This window comes from Nipponia nippon, unplaced genomic scaffold (genome assembly GCF_047370975.1).
Source record: "Nipponia nippon isolate SJK-2023a ecotype South Korea unplaced genomic scaffold, ASM4737097v1 scaffold_10, whole genome shotgun sequence".
NCBI lineage: Eukaryota > Metazoa > Chordata > Aves > Pelecaniformes > Threskiornithidae > Nipponia > Nipponia nippon.
The window spans coordinates 33005249-33028246 of record NW_028262291.1 but is presented as its reverse complement, the minus strand read 5'-3'; the positions used below and the strand labels follow the sequence as shown (position 1 = coordinate 33028246).

Sequence of the window (22998 nt, the reverse complement as noted above, 5' to 3'; positions counted from 1 at the left end):
AGTTCAGCAGTAGTGATAAAATGCAGCATCTTACTCCCAAGCTATTGGAAGGCATGTGAGCTCTACTTGAATAGGCTAGAAAACCTTGCACACTAAAAACTTGCTAGTTTGAAGTGGTGTTGCCTAGTTTGACTCTGCAGTAAATGGCAGGGCTGTAGTGATGCTTGACCTGTTTTTTTTTCCTTTCAAGTTCAACAATCAGCAGCTAGGTTACTGCTGCAACTTTGAAGAAAGACAAGTAATTACTGTAATGGAATCCTGTCTGCAGAAATCGGAAAATGTATTTGCTCTTCAGTGTATACAGTAACACCTTTCTGAATGTTGTCTGTTGCTGATAGATGATGGCATTAAAGCTAACCATGGTACAGCTAATAAGGATCCTTCGTTCTTGCCTCGCACAAGTATTTTATCTTAGAGCTGTCTCTCTGTAGCTCTTCCAACTCCTGAAGCAACCAGTACATGCATCTTGTCTGTTATGGAAAGGTTTTTATCGTATATTTAGGTAGTCATATTAAGTGACTTTTTGGGGGGTAGAAGCAGGGAGCAAAGAGTTAGTTTCATACCAGCAGAATTGAAGTTCGTATCCTTAACCTTCTGTGCACAGCAGGTTCTTCCATTTGTGATCCAGGAAGACTTTAGTAGTGGGGAAAGCTTCTCTGCTACTGCCTGTGCTGTCCCAGAAAGCTTTGACTGCCTGACAGTCCAAGGAAGCATTGTCCAGCACTTAATTCATACAAAGGGCTAAACTCTGCGGGTGGTTACCCCTGCAAAACCGAGGGAAGCATTTGGTTTAAATGTAAGTAGAAAGATGAGAATTATTGTAAACACTGTAAAATACAATACAAACAGAACTGTAGAACAAAGTAATGAAACAATGACTCTTTCCCTTAGGGAGTTAGGGCGAAACGTTTATTTTTTCTGACTTTTGACAGGAGTTTCAGTTCTGTTTCGTACATCCTTTCCCGATTCTTTCCCTCTTGCTCTAAATTCCTGGCTGGCATATTTCTTTTCTTGGTTAACAGGACTATTTTTTTTTTCTTGGTTCTGAATTTAAACCTTGCCTTAGACTTTATGTGTCTGTCTGGGTCACTGTAGAATCTGCCAGGGTGGGCTTGGCACTTGAAGCGGTGAGTGTTAAGAAGCCAAGCCTGGTACCCTTATGCTGACAAAAGCACCCTACTGGAGGGCTATTCTGAAGAGTCTCAGCTGGCCTGCTAAAGCAAGAGTTAAGATTTCTGAATGGTGTCTTTAAAGGTTATCATTTGACTTGTATGAAGTTGAGTCTCTGAAACTACCTGTCTGCAGATCAGACATACAATCGTAATGTCAAACACCTGCATGTACTGGTAGGTGGACATCACTAGTGCAGTGTTTTGTAGGGTGAGTGCAGAGTACCTCATAGTTATTAACTGAACAGTTAATACCTCTCCTAATGAGAATGTGTCTTTATTGTTGCCTTTTAATACATAGGCTAAAAGTCCAGGGATAACACAACCTTTATGATATTAGGAAAAACCCATTTCTTTTTAAGAGTACTGAAATAATGTTAGTCATAAATGTGAGAAAGCTGCTGCTTTCAAACATTGGCAACATGAGCTACTCTGTATTTAATATGGGAACATGATATTATGTATGAACAAGGTGAAACTCCTGTCTCTTTTTCTTCTGTTCCACTGTCTTAGACACTTTAGAGGAGTAATAGAGTAAATAAGGGCAAGCAATCTCCTTTATCACTCTGTATAGCTGATGGGGCCAGGACCCAACTCTGAACATCTCTCTGGAGATGGCAAGATAGGCCTATAGAAGGAGACATGTCAAGATAGTTATGTCCCAGACAGAAGTAGTAATAGTGCTTCAGAAGCTTTGACACTGAAGTGTTGATGAGGATAATACATCTGAAGATGAATGAAATGGGGAGAAGCCCCTGATATAGCCATATCTTCCCCTGTGAGTTATTTTTGGTTAATCATTGTCTTTGGATCATGTAGAGGTAAGAATATAGTTAAGAAAAGCAAACTCTCTAATGTTCACAGTACCTCCTTTTTTAATATCCCTCCTGTGAAATAGAATTTCAGACTTGGCATTCAGTTAGTATACCTCTGCTGATGGGCAGCCAGCCCTCGCTGGGTTTTGAACTAATGAGCTCAGCTATTTCTAATATCTACTTCTTGGTTCTGCTGTTGGCAGCAGTAATAACCATAATGAAAGCTGGATGCCAGCTTCAATTTGAATGCTTCTTTCAGCATTTTAGAAGAATTGATTTAAGAAGGACTGAAACTTGTAGAGCTATGGAGTTTTAATGGGTGGCATTTTCCATCCTGGAAGATCTACAAGAACAAAACATTTGTGATCTAAGGAGTGCCTTTGTACAGTTGTATTTGCATTGGAGCTCAACTCTGAAGATATGGCTGCCAAACTGTGTTTGTAAACTATGTTTAATCATCACACCTCCTCATGTGATGATCTCCTAGCAGAGTAGAGCAGTTGCAGAGATGGTAGTCCTCCTCATACACCTGCCTTGTTTACAGTAATAGTGTCTAATACATATGGCTGTGACTGAAGTGAGACACTGGCTGTGGTGTAGACTAGTCAGTGGGGAAAGATTAGCTGGCTTAATGCAAGCTCAGTTGTATCTGTTCTGCTGTATGTGCTTAGGTAACGTGCCTTGTGTGCATGCTAAGGGAACTGATGGTACTCACCTAGGAGACAGTGTTCAGGGGGTTTCAAAGCTGTTCCTGGTAAGACTTGATATCCACTTTTTGCAGTGGGCAGTCTCTGGCATGTACAGAAGGTTTTGTCTTATTGAGGAGAATGAGTGATGGGAGGAGGAAATGTGTCTTTTTATCTTCTTGCCAGTTTGGGATGTTTAGAAAGCTTATCAACTGACTTGGAGACTCCACTTAAAGTAGGTGCCCTGCTTTTCAGCAGTAACACTGTGGAAGGTAAGGGCAAAGTACTTTGAGTTCCTGAGAGAAAGACAGCATGAGAAGGTGCTTAAGAGAAGGGGGTCTGGATGAGTTGATGTCAGGTGATGAAACCACATTTTAAGGACTTTGGACTTAAAGGGAAGCCCTCTATAGCTATGAGGCTACTGATGGAAAGTCAACAGGGAATTTGTACTCCGTCAAATACATTATTCGTTTAAGAATGCTTCAGCAAAACTTGGTTGTAATCAGACATGCTTGCAGTTAATGTGTATCTCTGCATTACATAGCAAAGACTCGTGTGAGAATCTTATTTGATATCAACACTCTTCTGCCCTTTGAAACAAGGAAGAAGTGTTACGCTGTTCATTACAGCATAGTGAAAGGTATTACTGTAATGTTGGCAAACTTGCTTTAGTAGAAATTTTGGGACAAATTCAAGCGAAGGGTCTTGCACTGTTGTTCTTGAGCAGTGATAAGCCCCAGAAAGGCTCTAGTTGAATTATTAGGAAGGAACTAAATATAGGTGGAGGCGAAGATTACTGTGGATTACATAGCTGGATCTAATTAGGTAAGCTTCCATCTTCTAACACTTCAAGAGATCAAAACTGATGGCCCTACAGCTTGCCCATTCTGTCTGCAGGACTCCAAGCTCTTGTAAATGGGGGAGAAGCTTTCCTAGGCTGACTGCATAGCTAGGCCTGCTAAAGGTAGTACAAGGGGGAAAATAGGCTCAAGAAAGTATTCTTTCATAGCCACTTTCTGTACGTGGCTAAACTTCCCGTGTGAGTGCACAGAACTCTACAAATCCTGGAACTGACTTTTAGTGGTTTGTGCAGTGGAGGGTAAGAAAGCATGTACTTCAGTCTCCTCCATGATTCAAGAGAATCGGGGCCAAGAGGGTTTGCTCCAGATGATGAAGAATGCATGCAATGGTTTAAAGCATTCAACATGATGGCATTTGTGTAAGGATAGGCATCACTCTTCCCAGAAATCTTGCTTCAGATACTGTCCTTTGTTAAAGCATACACCTGACATTCTGACATTACTTCAACCCTTCTGCTTTCCTGAGACCATCTTTTGAGGAAAACATATCCCATTACAATGGAATAGCTGACTTCTCACCTTCCAGTGACAGCACAAAGTTGTAATCCTGCTACATTTGCTAGGGGAGAAGAACAGTCTTGGCTATCATTATGACAAACTAAAGTAGGGGATATGGTTACTCAAAGGAGACTTAACTTGGCCTAAGTTATACAGAAGGATGTTTTGAATTTGTTTTCAAGTTCTGCTGAATAAGCAGAGGACTCCCTAAACCAGAAAGACTGTATCAGGTTATTAAACAATACAATTTACTAAAGACAAGATTCCACCTTTTATGTCACTGGAAGTTTTGCCATCATTTTCTTTGGGACAAGGAGTTATCGCCTGACTATGCAAACATCTGGATTTTCTATCTGGTTCAACATACATAGTAGCAAAGCTAAAGAGAAGAAAGAGTCCAAGTTAAACATGCCTTCTCTTGTCAATGTGTTTGACAAATTAAATTTAATCTCAAGTTTGTTCTAGGCTTACATGTCATCTTGGCTGCAAGAATAATCTGAGTAGGAGAGTGAGCTTTGACAGAAGCTGAAGTAATGTTATTTCAAAGGAATTAAATCAGTCTCTACCTTAATATTGTCAAACTTACTAGAAAGGTTTAAAAGTCGTGTGTTAGAAATGTGAGACTTGAGCTGAAATTTCTATTTTGTGTGTTAGAGTTTTGGTTTCCTCCTCCGTTCAGTTGATTGGTATACTGATCTGTGGTACAACTTATGAGATGCTTAAACAAACTTGATGTTTATAACATCGAAGTAACTTTTTATAAAGGTGATACAGGCATGTGGATAAAAATTCTGTGGAAAAAGGGATTATTTTAAAATCTGAAATGAACTTCTTGTCCTTGATGTCTCTGGCATTTTCCTTCCCACAAGTCAACTGTGTTTAAGCACTTGCATAAACTTGCACCTCAAAAGCAAAAAGGACATATAATTTTAAAACTTTACTCCCTGACTGCAATGGCTTTTTCTTTTTCTGCTAAAAACAAAAATACAACAACAAAAAACCCAATAGAGCTTCTCTGGGATGAGGTCAGATTCTAAGGGTTTCTCCTGAACCATTTCTTGTAGGTGGGCTCTTCAAATATGCCGTTGGGCAACTTCTTTGGATCTAGTACCTCATCTTCTAAAAGCAGAGCACAGCTGCTGCATCATGTTTGGGGACCAGTTTGTGAAGAAAACCAAAGTATTGTTTCCTAGCTAGAAGTCATCTAGCAGATGAAGCACAATACTTAAGCATCTGTCCTTCATTGTAGTGGCTTACACAATACAAAGATTGAGGGAGGATGGTGGGGGGGGAAGGGAGAATCACTGTAGAAAAACGAGGTTTCTAGCCTGTAAGAGCAGAAAACTGTCTTGAATTCAACTCATACAAATACATCTAGAGTTTGCCTGCTTTGTGATGTGATCCCATATGTTTGCCCAGCCATCCCCATCCTCAAGCACAGGCTGCGTGCTTTGAACCGATTCTCGTTTGCACAGCTGGGGGCCTGGGGTTGAAACACAAGTGGTGCTTTAACTTAGGCTAGACTCTTCACTTTGCAGGTGGCATGACTCAAGGAATAAAAGTATTACAATATCCTTCTCAAGTCCCTCCTGTCTGGGGAAAGTGCAGTGCCCTTCTAAAATTTGTTGGGAAAGCCTTAAGTCTTGGTATAAAACTGTAAGATGCTAGAAAACACCCACACAAGGACTGGAATTTGTTAAGATGCAGGACTTCGAGAAACTTTGCTTGAAAAACATATTCTTAAACCAAAGTCATCCAGATGCGAGTGAAATACAAACTTGTGGGCATTTCCAAAAAGGGAATATTAAAATAAATCAATCTCTTACTCCCCCTGCCCCAAACCACATGACAGACTTCCTAGGAAGCTCAGTTTGAAAGCCTTTTTTCACTACATAGGTTCTGAGGCTGCATGGGCACTTTCAGGATGGAGGCTGGACACCCTGGTCAGCTGTTGGGAGTTGTGATGGTTCTGGCTGGTAGATACCTTTCTCTACATGGAAGACTGCAAGCCCTGACAGTCCCATCTCCCAGAGCTTCTAAGGCTTTCAAATTTCTTCTTTGTATGTCTAGAAGCCAAGCATTTTGGGTCTCTGGCTTAGAGCAGGATCTCTGACAGCTTTGAGGCCTGTTAGGCTTCTGCTTCCATGGCAGGAAACTTGGCTGAAGTCCCAAACCCATGGTTGAGGTTGAAGTCCTTGCGCCCTGTAGGCAACCTGCCATGGGGTTGAGTCTAGCCGTGATTAAAACTGGGACTTGGCTCCAAGCTCGGCCTCCAGTATGGCTGGTTGCACCGGTTTGGAGCCTGAAACCAGGGCATAAATCTGTGAGGTTAAAACTAGGAAATGTGAAATGAGGCTTTCCAACAGCAACAAAAATGTCCAGAAGTTTATAGTCTCCTCTAATGTATAAAATGGCATGGTCTTCCTGGGGAATTCTCCCTGGGAAGGACTCGCTCATTTGTTCTTAAGACAGGCCAGTCTGAGTGCTTAGACAAATGGGTGGGTGATCTGTGCCATATGAACATACCTAGATCAATCACTTTTTCCAAAGCTCAGGGTCTTCAAACTTGAAGTCTGCCAAAACCAGGAGTAAGGCATTGCACATGCTGTTTTTGCAGTCTGCTCCTCGGTTTTCTTAGGCAGCAGCCTGCAGTACTAATCAGAAGTGAAGCCGCTGAACAGCAGAGGCACCTCTGTTTTGATCTGTAGTGGACTCTTGTTTTGTAGATTTGTTTCTTAATAGACTTCCACTTTCTCACATTCATGTCACTTGTGTCCCTTGCTCCCTCTTTCCCCTGAAACCTTGCTAAAGCACTTAGGTACTGCAATGCCTTGGCCATTTCTCGTTACCTCTATCACAAAGGGCTGTGCTGTTCTGTTTGTGCTTATAATGTACCCAGATGGTGAATAGAATGAGTGACCACCAAGCTCATTTTCACTTGTGGGGTCAGACCTTTCTCTGCTAAATAACACAAGTGTTCCCAGCTGCTGTGCAGCTGCAGGGAGTCTGCTTTCCTTCACAGGCATGAAAAACCCTTTAATCAGTGTTTGTTGTTTGTCAGCAGTGGTGTTGAGGTGTGGAGAAAAAGAACAGATATGCTTTGTTGGCAAAGTTAACTTCTTTCTGACCTCTTATCTTTCCTTTTTCTTTTCAAGTCTGAAGAAGCAGAAAGTAGTTTGGGAAGTGGTTTCTGCAAGCACCTGTGTAAATGTATTTGCTAAAGGAGGAGGTTTATGTCCTTATACAGATACATTTGACATAAAAAGATGCTCTGAGCCCTGCATTGAACTGGAAGCTCTTTAGGGCAGGGACTCAAACTGACTGGTGTAGGAGCTGTGTAGGTTCCCTTAATGTAAGCAAATGCTACAAAAATACAAATGCTGTTGTCTAATACTAGTGTTACTTATGCTTATTTTAGTATTAAGTCTGCATTCAAGGGATCCCATTTGCAATCTGGTCAATTTTAACATTTCCCTGGAAAATAGACTGTTCTGACTAGTGTTTGTGTTTGTTTTTTGTGGAGTGTTGTGTTTGTGGATTTTTGTGTGTGTGACTTTTTTGTTTGTTTTATTTTTGTTTTGTTTTTTTAGTGATGCTTTTAATAGTTCTTTTCTTGTGGAGGAAAAGGGAGGAGAGAAAAGAACTGATAAGCCAGTGACACCATCTCCAGTCCCATTTGTTTTGGATGTAGTTTATTCTGAAACAAATGGGAACACAGATATCAAGAAGAGGCCTTGAGAAATCTCAGAGTTAAGATAATTATTTCCCTCTTCTTTCTGGATGAAGCTTGGAAACCTGCTGGTGCTACACATGTTTGCAGGGTTACTTTCTCCCTGAGTCCAGATCGGTTCACATTGTGTGGCTGCGTGTACAGCCCAAGCCCTGCTCTGTGAGTGTTGATTCTGTTGTTTGTAAAGCATGTTTGTGTGGGTGTCCTGAAGCTGTTAGGACATTAGGCTTTGATTTGAGCTTCAAGGGTCAAGATAGGACATTTGGTGTTAAAGGCAGAATACTTTGTCTTGCTACTCTTCCCCTGAAGGGACCAGAGAATCATGTAACTGCCTCGGCTGTGTCTTCAGAGGGTTGGTAGCCAGCTGTCAGGGCACCTGGTGCACATTGCTTGCAGCCCTCTGCCTGACTCCTGTATCTCCTGCAGTGACCAAGGTGCTCTTTTGGAGCAGGGCTGTGCTCCTTGGAAAAGGGGTGCCTGCTTGCTCAAGGTGGGAATAAGGAACTGGGGATGAGTAACTTACGAATTGTAGTCATAGCTGTTAAAATGATAGATTCACGTGCTCTCCCCATGGGCAGACATATTTCAGCGTTCATCCAGTGTTTTTCTTCAAGTGCCTGAGGCTGCTTACAAAGGAGGGCAGTTGTCGTGCTCTTGGACGGGCAAAATGCTAGAAAGAAAACTCTGTGCCAGGCGGGAGGGGATGGACACTCAAAACAGGTAGTACGTTAAATGTCCCTGGATGGTCTGTGTTGATGATCGCTTCTGTAGCATGAACGCTTACCAGCTAGAAATGGGACAAAGAACCACCATGTTACTATCTGAAAGCTGGCAGGACTCCTGAGCAAAGACGAGGGCTCTGAGCTACAGTGGAGCAGGTGTCCTGCTGTAAGGGGGAGTTTTTGAAGGCCTTCAGTAATCTCTCCAGGAGATCCAGCCTTTCTGGCAGTGCTGTCTGATCACATGAGAAGAACCCTGATCAGACAGGCATGATCCTGGATCCTTCTGGAAATTAATGCAGACTTTTACAATTATAATCTAGCCGAACAAAACAAGCACCATCTTGTGCAACTATGTAAACCATAAACTTTTTTGGCAAGGCAGGTGTGGCATCTTCAGTGTCTGGAAAGCACCTAACGTGCTGTGTGGGCTCCCTACTGTAATCCAAATTACAAATGCTAAGAAGGCTTTGATTTTTTTTTTTTTTTTTTTTTTTTTTTATAACTTGGTTCTTGGCCTAATTTGGGTAGGCAAGAACTTCATAGACTGCATTGGGGCGCTCTGCGTGTTTCCTCAGGCCCTCATAATTAATCAGTGCCGAGCAGATCCTCCCAGTCCCTCTGTGAGGAGGCACTGGAGGAAGGCTGTTCCATAGCCTTACGTTTAGCTCATTTGTCAGCCTTAAGAAGGACTTTCTGTTCTTCAGAGATGCCTTTTCTGGAAGGAGGGGCGTTCCTGGCCTGCAAGGCCCCTCTATACTAAGTATTTCGCTACAGGCTGCAGAAGGCTTAGGTGAGTTTTCATGATACAAGCTGAGTTTTCAATAAGTTAGTAATATGGTTTGATGCTGGAAACCAATATTCTAGCTTTTTTGGTGCACTTCTGGGTAACTCTGATCTGTGGAACTCAGCTTCTGACACAAGGAATTTGCAAAAAGTCTCATGCCAGTAGCTCAAACCCTCAAAGTTGTGATAAATGGCAGATGCATGTGTTCCTTCTAAACCAGAATGGCTTCTGTGTTTAACTGCATATTTAAGCGCTGTATGTGCACCACGCTGTGCTATCAGGCAGCTCTGCTTGTAAAGTCTGTTTATACAGACAGCTGAAAAGCCTTGTGAGTCTTTCAGGGTCTCTGGCATGCTGGGAGAAAGCTTCAGCACCTTCAGTCTGCTGCTTTTTGCTGTATGTTTACCATCACTGGTGATCTTTGCACCTCGGAGGCTACAGAAAGACATTACTGTAGCCAGTGCCATTCTGAGCTGACTTGTGATAGTCCAACCCCTGACAAGAACAGGGCAAAAATCTGGTCCAGCTTTACAGTGTTTTCATAGTCTAGTCCAGGTCTCTATAAACCATTTAAAATTGCCTTCAGGTTTAAGTTTTCCAATTTCCCATTTGGAACAGGTGTTGCCAGGTTATAGAAAGTGTTGCAGAAAAGGAACAAAAACATTTTAAAAACTCTGTGCTGTTACAAATTTTGGCAAGTCCCTGACAGATGAGATTTTAAAAAAAAGTTTGCCCCACCCAAATTAAAACAAGTGCAGACCTTGCTTACTTTTCCCAGCTGTCATGTTTAAATAGGGTTTTTAGTAATGCATGAGTCTTCAAAAGATCTAGCAGTACAGAGCTAATATGTTTTTATATGAAAATATGTAACTTCTCAATTGTTTATCTCATTTAATTGGGGAGAGAAAGGGGGTGAAGAATTTTTTTTGAAATGTCAAAAAATAAATTTCAGAGATGCATGTTCTTGGAGTGGTTAAAAACGAACCCAAACTAGGCTTCAGGCAATGTTTTTTCAACAGCTTTAACCTCAAAGCATAGAGCAGACAGCTTTGTAGGCAACTGTAACACTAAGGTGATTATGGCAGTGACTCACACTTCCCTGTAAGGCATCCAGCTATCAACGCACTTGGAGAGCTGTGGCTTTGTGCGTGCAGGCAGGGTGTCAGTCAGTGCCCACTTGCCAGCCAGCTCCCAACTGCTGAGCTCGTAACTGCTTCGACAGGGAGCTGGGATATTGGTGTATTAGAGAGAAACTCTGGTCCCCCCTGGGCTTGCAAGAGGCTTAAGAGATGGGAGCTTGGGAAGGGGAAGTGCAAGGCAGGTTTAACTTCCCTCTTCTTTGCTTAATCCTCGTGGCACTTGTTTCAAGAATCCCCTGAAGTCTTCCTGTGAGCAGGTGGTTGGGTTTGGGTAATAGTTAAAGGTCTGACTGACTAACCACTAAGCGGGGTAGCATGGCAAGCGAAAAGTGCTGCTACTGTCATGTCCTGGTGAAACTCTTCTAATGGTTATGGAAAGAGGACTGGCAGTTGGTGTCCTCAGGAAGACAGTATGAACTTGGGAAAGAGACTGGGGTATCCCTATAGGCAGCTGAGAGTACAACAGTAAACTACTGCCAGATGTTCAGATTTGCAGGGAGCAAGTGAAAAGAAAGTGGGGACTCATTCACGTGCATTGTGGGTTTCCCCATCTCCAAAAGATAAGGCAGAAGCCAAGCTGCCTTCAGAGAAGGGAAACAGCAGTGATTGTGGTATGGAGGAAGTCGTCTGGGTGAGGAATTGGGAGACTGGGGTTGTTCACATTGAAAGACTGACAGAAAGGAGGCTGCATCCGAACTGAATGCTTGGGAAGAAGAGGTATTCAGAAAGATGACAAATTCAAGCTTCTGAAAGGAAATAGATTTTCACATAGTGTGCAATTACATTGTGGGATGCATGGAATGCAATTGCCAGCTGGGCAGGATGTCATCAGGAGGGAACAAAATGTAGCTTTGGGAGTGTGCAGGTATGCTGTTGCAGGTGGTATCCACAGATGACATAACTAAAGCTTTAAAAAACAAATAACTGGTGATATAAAACTGGCCACATCCATGGTTCAATTACCAAGGCCAATCTTGATAGGTTATTTGGGTTCCTCTGTCCTCGGTGATAAGTTTCTTGCACCTCTGACTAAAATTGTCTTGTACCAGATACTGTTTGCGGCTGGGCAAGCTGGGCTGTTGTGACTCAGTATTGCCCTTCCCGTGTGGGTTGTGTTTGGCTTTGCACATCTTATGTTTTCAGAGGTGAGGCAGAGTGAGTAATGTTTCCGTTCTATTAAAGAAAATGGAATGGCAAGACCCTTAATTTTTTTTTAAAGATGTACGTGTTTCATTTTAAGTTCCCTTCAGGCAAAGTCAGTCTTGGTAGGCAGCTTAAACTGCGTTATAGACCATATTGCTTTTGTCATAAAAACAAAATACACCGTGATCTGTTTTGGGAAACCAAACCAAACAATTTTTTTTTTTCCTCCCTCCCCTCCCTCCTTTTTTCACTTCCTTCAGTTTTTAATAAGCGACCGTGACAGAGACCCTCAGTGTAACCTGCATTGCTCCAGGTCCCAGTCCAAACCCCTCTGTGCCTCTGACGGCAGAACATACGAGTCAATGTGCGACTACCAGAGAGCCAAATGCCGGGAGTCAAGTCTGAGCGTGACACATCGTGGCCGGTGCAAAGGTAGGTGGATTTCAAATGCCTTTGAGGGGAGGAAAGGGAGTCCTACCTCATAAGAAACTGGATTCTTAGACCCTTGAGATTAGTACCATGCTCTGTGAGTAATCTGATTGACACTGTGCATTCATGTGAGCATGGGTATCTGAGTCTGCGTTTAGGTGGCAGGAATAAGAACCGACCGAATTATCAATGAAAGAAGGCAAAGGAGCCAGAGACATCACTGAAAAAGGGCCGAAATATGTGTCTGCAGAGCAGAAGGAGATGGCCCCATGGAAATGCAAAATCAAATCCTGAAAGAAGAGATGTTCCTTGCTACCTGTGCCGGTGAGGAACCAAGATACCTTTGAGTGATAGGAATGTGGAGTGGGGAAAAACGTGCGGTCCACATTAGATGTCCAGTCCCTTTTCAGACATGCACAGCCTTTCTGTGCTGAGCTAATTAAGAAGTCAGAATGCATGCAAGGCTTTACATGGCCTCTTTTTTTGGCTGTTTGCTGTTACACATCTACTTAAAAGCGAGAATATTGTTTCTCAATCCTGCTCTTCAGCATAGCCTAAAGATAAAATTGGACCTTTTTAAAGTAATATTGGTGTCTTGTCACACAAATGGTTTGCTGCTGCAGTGAAGTGAAAAATCAAGTTGAGTGCATTTTCTGAGAGCACAGAGGGCAGATGGCACAGATGTTTTTAGCAATTGGTTAAAGTGACAGGAGAAACTCATTAAAATCCCTGTGGAAGGATAAATAGGCATATGTTTAAGCCTGACTTTTGTTTATGAAGGCTTTTTTACTATTATGAAAATGTATCTTTGTCAGAATTACTTGTCGGAAAATGAAAATCCATTTTCAGTGTATTGACAAGCTTTATAGCTTAGGTGAATTATGAGCATGACCTCAAATATTGCTCTTTTAAACAGTTTCTCATTGGAAAAAAGCTTACTTGTATGTGGTTTTGTTTTTTTTTTTTTTCCCTCACCACTGCTGGGTTGCTTTATGGCAGCTTCTCTCCCATAGCATAGAAAAAGGCCTTTGAATCATGCTGCTTTCTGAGTACTGAAAAGCCAGAAACTTTCTTCCCAGGGCCCAAGAAGTGGTTGGACTGTTCTTGCAAGTGATGCATTTTTGAGTGTCACGATAAGAAGCGGTGGGGAGGGAGTTCTGCTTCTGCTTTCATCACTTGAGCAGAGTGTCTTAGATAAGCAGCTCCATGGCTGATATTGGCATATAAACTGGCACTGTTCGGCCGTTTAAAACATGGGATCTGAAATGTGGTGCATCCATATGCAAAAGTGTTTCTGGAAGTGGAGAAATTGTTGATTGCTAGACTGCACAGCCTACTGTATATCGTGATTGCAGAAAGTCCCAAAGAAGTAACTAAAGACATTTTTGTCTTAAGCACAGGTAAAGTATACTTTCCTTTCTGCTTTCTCAGACACAACTGAAATGTTTAGCTGAAACTGCTCGCATTCTCCTTTCCTTTTCTCTTACCCTGTGGTACTACACAGTACCCAATAAGCCAGGAGTGTTTGACAGCTGCAAGTCTTACTTTCAACCCACTACTGCTCCCATGAATCCCTGGGAAGCAGGAATATTCTTTTAATTATCACATTCAAATTTAACCTTGCCGGTCATTTCCATGTGTGCTGCTATTGAAAGGTAGTTTGTTTTTCTAGTCACATTAGGAATATGATCTCTAGCTGTGCATAAAGATCACTGTTCTTGGCAAATACAGACAGTTGTGAGACAGGTGTGCCTAACTACAGGCGGCTGGCCAGGTCTGTATCTCATATTCACACAAAGGAAGGTATCACCAGCAGTGTTCGAGCACCTTCTACTGCTGCAGTAGGGCACCAGGTTTATCCTGAACAGCCTTCATTCCTTCTGCATATCAGAGATGCTCTACAGGGGAACTCCCGTAGAAATGGAAGGGATCCCATGGGCCATTGAGCCCACTCACATGCAATTGTGATAGATACTGTATCCAGGAACTTTTCCTGATGAAATCAGCAATTTTAACTTGTGCTTCCTTCTCTGAGCAGGGAAAAAACCCAGGTAACCAAAATAAGGAAAAGAGGAAGTATATTGTGGACAGCAAGGCATAGTTCTGCACCCCAGATTACCATAAGCTTCCAGTTTCATATGCCTTGATATGCCTTCATAACTTGAACTGTGCTTGTGCCAAGGCAAGCAGAATGGTTTCCATAGTGAGAACAGAACCTTTTTGATTCAGCTTAGCTCTCTGCTCTCTCTCAAGAAGCTAAGGACCTTTAAAGATGACATCTTGACAGCCCTTTGGGAACTATAACTCTTATTCAGCTCTCTCTCCTTGCTAGCTTCCTCATGTGCTTTTCAGTGAAATTCCTTCAGTGCTAAATTATCTGAACTCCGTCCGAACCCTCACTCACACATGACAAAGGGTTAAAAGTCAGGAGTAGCTTAAAATGATCAAACTACGGCATCCATGACAAATGGAGCCTCATTGATGAGATTCCAGAGAATAGTTCCAGATGGCGTAGCTGTGCGTAAAATAGACAGCCAAGCACTCCTACCTGGATCTTTTGTCAGCAGGCATCTTAAGATTTGATGTCAGATAAGAGTTCTGCCTCAAAACTTTGGAGGGATGAAGGACAAATACTTGTTAAATGAGTCTTGGCAAGCTGGCAAGATTATGCAGTGATTGTTAGGGTATATTGGAAATTTGTGGCTTAAAACACATATAAGTTCTATGTTAACTGGTTGGTTTCTAGTAACTTGTTTGGCCTATTTAATTAAAAAAAAAAGGTGTGGGAGTGTTCTAAAAACTTCCCTTTAGATTTATAACGGTTGGTTTTGAAAGTCTGCTGGTATAGATCTTGTTCTTAGATCACACATCTCTATGTAGAATCAACTTACCTCTAAGTTACTGGTGGGAATTGTAACAGGGGTCTTCAGCCCATCTGGGACAGCTCGATGAACACAACTTTTGGCTAATGTGCTGGAAAGGAAGGTCTCCTTCTGACTAGTGATGGGTTGTTTGAAGGTAATCTTTCTTCTCTGCCTACTTGTTCTCGTTGGACAGGAGATGGTATTTTGAAATCACTTTTTTTTTTTGTCCACTTGCTAGATCTGTATGTTTTGTCTTTGAATTTTCTTATTCCTAGTCAAGGGAGAATAAAGTGGGTCCTTCCTTGGCAGCGGTTAGTCCATAAAATCTGAAATTATACTTTCAATCAGTTTACAAATTTAGGCATGTTTTTAGGTATGCTCCAAATAAGTTAAGGAACTTTGGAGCAGAAATGGTATGTGGGTATCAAAGAAGGAATAAAGCACGTCAGCATGAAAGGGAAGAAGTTGGAGACTGCAGGTGTAGGACTTGTCAAATGAAGTGGAAAACAGTGGGGAGAGTGGAGAATGATTTACACCCTGTGGGACAGATGGGCATGTTTTTGTAGTTTGCTCAGGTTCCATTTTTGCCTGTTTTATGCAAAGACAGATCATTGGCTGGACTAAATGGGTATGAATCTGCTGACTTCAGTGTAGTTGGACTGCTTCATGCCTGGTGGGGACCTGGCCTGTATGTGAGACAGTTACCTAATGGAACTAGAAATAATTCAAAAGCTGCTTGGATCAATTTTTGCCCTTTGAGCTTTTGATAAAAACGAAGTAGAATTAAGATTAAATAGTTAGATTTTTGTGGTTGCAGGTATAGATTTGCTGCTAGTGTTATGTGGATGCCTGGAGATGTTTTACTTTGTATTATTAGGATAGCTTGGGTCTTTATACTGTGATGTTGTGTGGTGTCAAAACTGCCTCTGCCTGTTGAAGAGAGGATGCTAGAATTCTTGGGGCCTATTCAGGAGTGCACTGTGTATATTATGAGGGACACGGTGGTCCTATTTGAATAAGCTGTTCATGGATAAGATCAACCATGGTAACTAGCCAACTTCATTGCAAAATCCAAAATTATGTGCACCTGCATTCTGCAGATTAGGCCGCAGATGTCAAAAACATCACTTGTAGTTCACAATCTCCTAGTTGCCAGCTACCAACTTGAGAATGAATTTTCTTTTAAAAGGCAGCTTTCTGAGCTGCAGTAAATCTGTCCTAAGTTTGAAGATATTTAAAGTCGAATTATTAAACAGCTCTGCTTTTAAAAGAGTCATCTTGTTTTGGTTTTTCACCTTATGTAAGGCAGGCGAGAAAGTCCTATTTAGTCTGTCTGGACTGTGAAACTGGAATGCATTAATGCCATTCTGTTTTATAAGCTTGGTGTTTGATACTCCAGAGAACACTTTTAAGAAGAGGGAAGAAAAAGTGCTGAAACACTCAGGTAAACAATCAAAATGCAGAATAGGGTATATGAATCTACCTCATAACATCAGGCTTTAGTAAAATTTTAATGCATCTTATTAGGGGTGAGCTATTTGGCAGCTACTTTTTAACACTTGGCACTTATGTAATAATATACATTTTCTAATTAACAAAGCAAAAATAGCAAGGTGAAGTCATCCCACTGAAATCACATGTTGATGCAAACATTATAGAAATACCAGCCTGTGGAGTGAGGAAGAGAAGGATTGACAGTCCTTTTAAAAACAAACTGGTAAATGTTGATATTAAAGGCACTGTTTTTACTGGAACTGAACTGTGAAACGACAGACAAAAAAGATAGCAGTATGCACACACCTCTCCAGCCAGCATGGTATGTAGGTGGTTGTTCCAAGTCACGGCTGCAAAAGGACTGGCATGACCTTTGGAAATCAATGAGGGAGGATGGGAGAAGTAATCAGGGCTGAGTGTTCATGAACAAAAGAAAAATTGTCTGTCTTCTCTGCACTTCAGCAGCAATTTGTGAAGAGACGTCACTTGAGCCAAGGGTTGAATTGCAAAAGAGGATGCTGCAACAACGATGAGCTCTTAAACGCTGTGGTGTAGTGGTGGTGTGCTACGCCGTATGGTCTACTGGGTGGTAGTAGAGAGTTCAATCTATAAAGGCCAGTTAAAATTGCCAGGAGGGACATAGTCACCTTAGCAGTAACATGTTTATATTATCTTCTCCTTATAGTAAGGGCTTGATTGTGTGCACGTTTGCTCATTAGACAAATTGGACAAAGATCTGAGTTAGTCTCCCTTCTGCCTGGGCTCCTAATGTATTTGTACTACAGGGGATACCACAAAATGTTTGTTCCTACGAGCTATGTGGTGAAGCATCCAATTTCAGTCATGTAGTTGTGAGTGTGCCAGCACTAAAGTAGATGCTATGTGGAAATGCTTTACGCTTCTGTTTTATGTTCAGGAGAGGAACCAGATATGCCTGTCTGCAGTCCTGTATCCTCAGATGGAGAGACTAGAAAACACACTTCCATTTGTGAATCTGTGCTTTGATTGTCACATGAGAAATTTGCAACTTTTTTTTTTTAACTTCCTTGTATGAGCAGATCTGCATAATCTATGCTGATTTTTTTGCTGCTTAGTTGTCTCCTGTGAACCAGAACTTGAAGGTGTTTTTAGTCAGACAGCTAGCTATAAAACAGAAGGTGCAGCCACACCGTCTGGTTTTGTAATAATGTCCTATGCCATGCCAAGCAAGATTAGACTCTTAAGCTTGAACAGGAGATCTGCAGGTGATAGGTGTTCCAGTTAACAACATTGTCAGTGCTTTCTTTTCAGCTGAAAGAATAAGTGTGTGTTGGAAGGTTCAGTACTGCTGGCAGGGCCATCCTCCAGTGGAGGTGTGCAAACAAGGTCTGATCATCTGGTCACTTTGGCAAGCGGGGGGGGGAAAAAAGGAAATTCCAGCTTAGAGATTATATCATGGCTAATTAGAAAAAAAAAATACTGCTTCTCTAAATTCAGTGCAAATTGTATTCATGAAAGTCTTTTCATTCTGTGAGTAACAATCTTGCTCTTTTATACAAGCTTATAATAGGTCCACCTGAGATCAAAGCTTCATGTGCTAAGGGTACTGTGCAAACACCCCACAAACAAATTACAGTCTAAAGATGAGAGTGACAGGATCAGAAGGGCCACAAGGTCATAGGGAGGTGAGGTGACTGACTTGTAGTCACTTGGTGGGTCAGTGGCAGGGTTGATATAGGCACTCTTGCTTTGTAACCCAGTGCCTAAGCTACAGGCATCTGTGCTGAATACTATTGCTACGAATAATGACTTTTTCCAAAGAGAAAGGTTTGATTTCCATAATTTCAGAAGACTTGTGAAATCCTTCTGGGGGAGTAATGTGGTATGTTTAAAATGAAACTGTATTGGCAAACCGGGAACTTAGTCTCGAGTCATCAGTTGTGTAAATAAAGTACTCAGCTTGAAAGCTTTGGTCTATGTCTTTATCAAAATTATTTACGGCATTGTCATTGGCTTCTGCATCTAGATGTGGTTAGATGGAAATTGCTTCTGTTACCATGCAATGTGAATTCAGTTGATCTGAGAACCCAGACTGGCTTTCTAATTCAGTGCTGGTATTAGTGATTCTGTTGAAGTTCACATGATCTGTGAAGCAGAATATGGGATCTTCAGGGATCCAGTGGAATTTTTTTGTTAACCAATGTGATTTCCATGTCTGGTAGAGTGGGGATTCAACCTTGATCACTCTCTGTGGTGCTGCTGAAAGATTCTGATGATCAGATTTTGCAGTTCCTGCACTGAAAAAATCTTTCAGTCAGTGGATTTATGGGAAAAGGAAGAAGGTGCTAGTCCCTGTGTCAGAGTCCCATGGAAACAGGTGTTTGCTGTTTTTCTTCTCTTTCTAGACTGAACAGCAGTACTGCTAGACATCATGTTTTTAAATGTAAACACTGAGTCAATCTGTATCTCTGCAGGGCAGAACTCTCTTCTTTGACCCATCAGTCATCAGGGTTAGGCTTATCGGGGTCTATGCTCTGTAACAGTGAGCTGGACCTTGAAGGGGCTAAGGTCATGTTACATGCTGCCATCATCTGAAATAAGTGCAGAGCTGAGATCTTAACCCCTTCAAGCTCTGCTTGTGGAGCAATGTTTTTTCTTGGCATCAAAGTGAGTAACTGATATGAGAAAGTATAATGCACACCTGGCTGTAAGCACTGGGTCTAGAGGTAGAAGCTGGGTTTCAGGAAAGCACGAGCAATGGCACATCTACCTTCTCTGAACCACACAAAGGTGGAAGTTCAGATGCGTGGCTGGTTATTTTAGCATCTTTCTGGAAGAGCTGCTCAGAGAAGAAGCTTTGCTGGGGCCATTCCTTCTTCTGCATTGCTCACTTCTGGGCCTGAATTACTTGGATTATGCTCAGCCATCCGGTTTCAGGCAGTTAATATTAACACAAACACAACTCTCTCTGGGAAGGCCCTTCACCGTTTGGACATTGTGCTCCAGCACTTGTTGGAAGAAGCTTCCAGAGCCCTTGGATGACCATAAAAACTATTGCCTAGGAAATTAGGCAGTTCTTCATTAACTGGCTTGTAATTTGATTGTCTAGGTTCATATTTGTCTTTGGCATCATGAGAGCTAACTTCATAGCTGCCTTGTTAATGTGCAGGTAATGGTCCTTGATGCCTTATATTTGTTTGGTTTTTTTCCGCCTTGCAGCTGCGTGGTGCATCTGGTAGCTTTTGAAGAGGCCAAATGGTGTTTGCAATCTAAGTGGGTTTTGCTCTTCTCTTTGTAGATGCTGGCCAAAGCAAGTGTCGATTAGAGAGAGCTCAAGCACTGGAACAGGCAAAGAAGCCCCAGGAAGCAGTCTTCATCCCAGAATGCAATGAGGATGGATCATTCACGCAGGTAAAATTTCTGTTGGCTTCCTTCAGCCAGGCTCCCGGTGGCTGCAGGAGATTCACTGTTAAGGCATGAGCCAAGTGATGATAGCAGCGTGGGTGCACACTCTGGCATAGTTACTCAGGTGAAAGTATTGGAAGCTGGGGACTTGTTTAACCAACTGGAAGCTTTGATTCAGTCACTATACCTTAAAAGACATATATATATGTAATGGCATCTACCTCCAAAGTAGCACAAACAAATGGCATCAACCTCCAGCATAGCACAGAAACAAAAACAAGTTGTAGGGAAGGTCAATTTTTCCCTGAAGATGAGCTGCAAAGAGAGCTGTGGCTCACACAGAACAGGGTGGACCAAGCTTTTTCTTGTGCTACCTGTGCTTCATCTATCCCAGCAAAAAAGAGTGGTCTATTGAGCCTCTTCCCTCTGCAGAGTACTTGTTAGTGACAGACTCCTCTTTCCTGTTCTATGCCCTGTTGTGGTTTGGGGGTCTGGCAGAAAGGTGATGAGACTGCTTTGGTTTTTTGATTTTTCACTCTTCACTTGCTGGAAGTAAATGATGTGCTGGGATTGTAGACTGTTTCATAATGCTGCTTCTCTTGAGAAGCAATTATCTCAGGAGGGGTAGCAGAGGAGGCTTATGGTTTTTTGGCCTTTAATATCTGTGAAAAATGAATAGTCACTCCTGGTCACTGAGCATCCTTCAGAAATAGTTGGACTGGGAGAGGTCCTACAGCGTTCCAGAGAAGTTGAAGTAGTTATGGGAAAAAGAAAGCCCTCATGAAGGAGATTTTGAGAGAAAGAGTAGTTTGTCAAGGCAGGGTAGAAATGAAGAGTGATACTTGGTTCTGTTACCACTTGCATATTGGGTAGTGTCCCAGTGCTAACTGAACTGGGTGTTAAAAATGGCTCATGTGCAGTTCCCTAACAGGTAGGAGGTGTATGCTGTCTGCTCAGCTTGGCACATATCTCAAAAGCCAAAATCCTGCAACTCTGACCTCTACTTTGTGAACTTGGGTAAATCGCACTTTTTTTGCCTTAGCTTCCCTATATCTAGCACTGCTCTAGAGATCTTGTGCCTCAGAGAAATTTTAGGATTCATTAGTTATTGTTTGCAAAGTCTTTTGAAGGTTAAAAAAAAATATTCCAAAATACAATCAATATTGGCTTCAAAAAGATGAGAAAGACGAAAAGTTGGTTCAAACACTTTGTGATGCCTGGGGAAAGAGGAGAGGAAAGATTTTTTTGTGATAACCCACCAAAAATTTTTATTCACCCCCTCAGCCTTACCCTCCCATTATCTGGTGTGTGGGAGTGTTTTTGTTTTGTTTTTTTAATGGCAAAGTGGGAAAAGTTTTATCCATCCTGCCAACTTTGCATACTTCTTTGGAGCAGCATCATATTTCTGTACAGTGTGGACCATCTTGGGAAAGCGGGGGTAAGAGAGAAGGTGGCTGCAGTTTCTTGCAGTCTAACTACACTCTCAATTGTTGGAATTTGATTTTGTGTAGAGCTGCTCAGGTTATGTTGGCACTGGAGGGGAATACTTATAGAACCTAGCCCAGTGGGCCAACTAAGTGTTCCATGTTAAACTTCATAGTTCAAGAAAAAAGGGGGAAGGAAAGTTGACTTTCCCATGTCTCTGTTAGCTGTCCATCAGCCTCTTGGAGAGTAAAGTATGGGGTGCAGGTGAAATTTTTATCCTAATAAGCTGGACTGAGAGTGCAGTTGATAAAGCTTTGTTTCAGACAGGTTTATTTGGAAGGTTGGTACCAGTGTCTGGATTGCAGAGCCGTTGCTGGGCCTTCTTCCTGCACATTCCCTGGCCAGTGTGGGTTGCCAGTGGAAGGGCAGCATGAAACTCCTTACAAAAACTGTGTGTTCTCAGCTGGCAGCCAAGCAATAGTTCACATTCTTCCTCTGTTCAGTCCTATCTGTGAACACTAAAATGCTTTTGTTTTACCTGGCATGATGAAGGAAGCCTCTGATCCCTTTGTAGCTGGAATTAACTGAAATTCATTTCATTCCTTGGATCGTAAAAATACCCCACGTTCCACATGCCTTAGGAACCAGCTTCATCATTTATATTGCAGCATTTAAGGTCATTGTCCCTGCATAAGATGTGAATGAAAAACAATGTCCGAGGAAGCTAACTGGTTTCGACCTGCATTTGAGACAAATATTTCCTTTAGCTTCTGCTCCAAATTAATTAAACTTTGATTTTAAAAACATGTATAAAAATTAGAATTTTGGTGAACAGTCTAAACAGTTTTTACTTCCAGCAACTCATTAATAGATCTCATCTGGTGGAGGTGGTTTGGATACTGCATCTCTTGTGCAGAGAATTGGCACCCCGGGGTTCTGCTCTGCAGGGAAGCTGTGTAGGCCAGTTCTTGCAGTCCCTGAGGCCTTGCTGAAGTCAGCCCTGAACTGTTATTAGTTTATTCTGGTTCAGTACCCAGAGAGTTGCTCCATCCAAACTCCAAAATCTCAGTTGGGAAGTCCAGAACAGAGCAGCATCTCTCAACGAAGTTTCTAGGAGAAATACCCACCATGCTCTTCAACCACAAATCCCCATCCCAACAAGAATTTAAGCAGATGTCTATGCTTCAGGGTATATCCTGTATGTAGAGTTGGCTAGGGAAATTTTTTCAACAACTTCCGCTCTTCTATGTAACTGTTATTGGAGGAATATTTTGGGTAGAAGAAAAATTTGGATCAGAGGGGAAACAAAGATGCATGCATATATTTAGAATATCAAATGTCTTAATTGTTATAGTACTCACTCACGGATGTGCATGACTTGCTTTCAGGTATTGAGCTGACTCACTTCTTTGTAGATGCATACACAGTAGGTATTCAGGCCCACATCATCGTCCTTGCCATCAGACTTCAGAAGATGTAGGTTTTTGTCTAGTTAATTGTTGGAAATTCTTGAAAGTTTTGCAGGAGTGAAAAACACGAACAGTGCAGGTTTGGGAGCTTCATTTGATAGTGGTAACTGTATGTTCACAGAACCTGCTTGGTTTTAACCAGATTGAACTGATGCTTTTGTGGTTTATCATCGTCCTCTTGATTAGAAACTAAATTGCAGTCACTATAGGTGGACACTGAAAGCAGTACTAAGTGAGGCTGTTCCTCTGAAAGCAGCTCAAGTCTGCCCTTTCCAGCTCCTGGAATTGCATGCAGTACAAAACTGTGTGAATTTGGGGCTGGATCCACCGCAAATTGGATGGGGCTGTAGGATGGGGAAGAGAACACAGCTACTCTGCTGTTCTGTG

General features: G+C 42.0%; 1 protein-coding gene across 6 annotated transcripts in view; it reads left to right on the top strand.

Annotated features, from left to right (window-relative positions):
* SMOC1 (SPARC related modular calcium binding 1) overlaps window positions 1-22998 on the top strand; it is a 139253-nt gene that overhangs the window by 32571 nt on the left and 83684 nt on the right. For all 6 annotated transcript variants that reach the window (XM_087746459.1, XM_087746455.1, XM_087746458.1 and 3 more), the window contains exons 2-3: window positions 11807-11978; window positions 19611-19723. In XM_087746459.1, the coding sequence (XP_087602585.1) occupies window positions 11807-11978; window positions 19611-19723 (285 nt within the window). The remainder of the gene's footprint in view (window positions 1-11806; window positions 11979-19610; window positions 19724-22998) is intronic.